This window comes from Phytophthora infestans, genomic scaffold (assembly GCF_000142945.1).
Source record: "Phytophthora infestans T30-4 supercont1.139 genomic scaffold, whole genome shotgun sequence".
In the NCBI taxonomy this organism is placed as follows: Eukaryota; Oomycota; class Peronosporomycetes; order Peronosporales; family Peronosporaceae; genus Phytophthora; species Phytophthora infestans.
In genome coordinates this window covers 174,946-177,383 of record NW_003303620.1, presented here as the reverse complement: position 1 = coordinate 177,383, position 2,438 = coordinate 174,946, and the positions used below count along the sequence as shown (strand labels likewise).

The window sequence follows — 2,438 nt, the reverse complement described above, 5'->3', positions numbered from 1 at the left end:
AGTAGCCGTAACCGTGTCTGTCGATTTTTAAATACCGGTAGCTTGATTTTCGTATCGGATTCACCGAGGATAGGCGAGCATCGGCAAATTTAACCGGAATGCACAATACTGCTTTTAAAAAAAGCCTCGCGAACGAGGCTCGTTCTATAATCACGATCACTGTTCCGGATGGATATACAGCAAAAGCTGAAAGGCATGTGTACAGGTACCGTCGGCAAAGACAATAGAAGAAGTATCTCTTACATTGTACCGGGACATGTACGAATTGCACTCATGAACTTCTAAATTGTAGCTTGCATCGCTTTCACTTCCCAAATCGTGAGGCGAAACAACATTGGAAGTCATATTAATACATGTACATGTAAAAGATGTATGTACTGGGTGGTCAATCGCCAGACATACCGGTACTCTGAAGTACTTCGAAGTACATGTTTTTCTTCCGAAGTAAAAGCTCGAAACTCGAGCTTTCGTTCCAATCGATAAGATATCGCCTGTTGGCTGGTCAACGAAATGGCTTCTTTTTCTTACAGAAACCAAGTCATTTACAATCTGATCTCATGATCATGATTTACAATCACGAAAAACTCAGTCCTTATTGGCTGACGCACGTGGCAGCCGTTATGGATCGCTCCAAATCGAGGGGCGGCGCCATCGCGTCCATCTGAGCCATTCCTCCTTCGACCTCGCCGAGCTCAATCAAGCAACACACGTCATCGCCATGGTAATGGGCATCTTCTCCGCTGGCATGTGCGCCACGAAAGCGCTCCTAAGCTTTTACGGCTCGCTGCTCCACTACTGGCTGCGCCGCGGTAGCTACGCCGACTGCCCGTTCTTCTCGGACGACTTGCACGCCAAGACGTACGTATACTCGATCGCACTGCTGAACCCGCTGTGGAGCCAGCCACACTACCGTCACCCGAGCTTCTACAAGGACCTGGTTACGAATCTGCGCAATGTGGCCATCCCGGGAACGGGCGTGCCGCTCTCAATTGTGAGCTACTCTCGCCTCATCCTTTTCCCTTTCCTGCTCTTCGTGTACCCGTGGCTGTGTGCCATTGGTGCCTTCTTCGAGCTTCCCAAGGAGTACTCGAGCAAGCAGGGTGGTATCATTGAGCGCTTCCTGCGCACCTTCACGCAGATCTTCGTGTGTCCGCAGAACTGGTTCGCCTTCTGGCGCATCAACTGCCATGTTGTGAGTCTGCACAGCCTCAAGACCAACTCGCCTGGATATATCATGGAGAACAAGTGGGACTTTCTCATTGAGTCCGAGAAGAACGGCATTGCTGTGTCGCCCTACCTCAAGACGCCCGGCTCGCTGGTAGTCAAGGACCGCAACGAAGAGGGCGGCATGGGCATCTTCATCTTCAAAAACGCTGTGGACGGTGGAGACTGGATCATCCAGGAGAAACTTGACAACTCTCCGTTCCTCAAGAAACTGCTGCCGGAGGTCTCGCCTCTTTCGACCTTCCGCATTATTACTGCTTCTCGTCACGGTCTGGGTGAGGCCGAGGCACTTAAAGACGGCGGCAACGGCGTCAAGTCGCTCAGCTGCGTGTTCCGCGCCGGTCTGGCCGGTGCGGCTACGGACCACAAGTCCATCATGTTTGACGTGGACATGGAGTCGGGCAAGATCATGAAGGGCTCGACCACCACGCACTGGTACCGCGTTGGCCCGCACCACATGTTCCGCGGTAACCTCAGCGTGGGCCATGACATCACCAACCACCCGGACACGGGTGTCCCTATTACGGGTAACGTAATCAAGGATATCAAGCAGATGAAGGAGCTTGCGGAGGAGGCGCACTACAAGCTCATGAAGGACGTGCCGCTTTGCGGCTGGGACGTGGCTATCACCAATCTGGGCGTACTACTGCTGGAGGTGAACATCTCCTGTAACTTCTTCCGTGGCACCTTCGACCAACCCTGGTACTATCAGTTCCTGGACGACTACTTCCGCCACCTCGAGACCATGCCCATACCCGCGAAGAAGAACAACTAAGCTGAGTGGCGATCATTAAAATTTAATGTTCGCCAACCAACTTAGTTGTTTTTCTTGCTGGAATGTTAACATTTTAACATTTAATATTAGCATTCCAACCACCTGACGGCCCGTTGTCGGAAGTGCTACGCAAATGCTTAACAATTTAACTACCAGCTTGATGAGAATATTCGGAGTTCTTTGGCTAAAAGAATAGTCATCAATAGTCTACTTAAGAAATTAAACTACATGTAGTACATAACCGGCCATTTGCAACCGAGGTTGTATTTTTATCTGTATCACATTCTTATTGGCGGATCAGGTGCTGTAGTCACAGTTCCAGCTCCTGCGACAGCGATACGTCTGCAAAAAAAACCTGTATCACTTGCAAAAATAGTTGCACTGGGGGTTTGTATTTTCACTGGCTCTTGCAACTTGCGCATACAAAAAATCAAGTGGT

General features: G+C 50.2%; 1 protein-coding gene across 1 annotated transcript; it reads left to right on the top strand.

Moving 5' to 3' along the window:
• Positions 1-353: 353 nt before the first annotated feature.
• On the top strand, positions 354-1,999 carry PITG_20397 (uncharacterized protein; the record flags this gene model as incomplete). Its single annotated transcript, XM_002895712.1, has 2 exons — positions 354-361; positions 616-1,999. 2 exons carry the CDS (start codon positions 354-356, stop codon positions 1,997-1,999), a joined length of 1,392 nt encoding a protein of 463 aa, XP_002895758.1.
• Between the last annotated feature and the right edge of the window lie 439 nt (positions 2,000-2,438).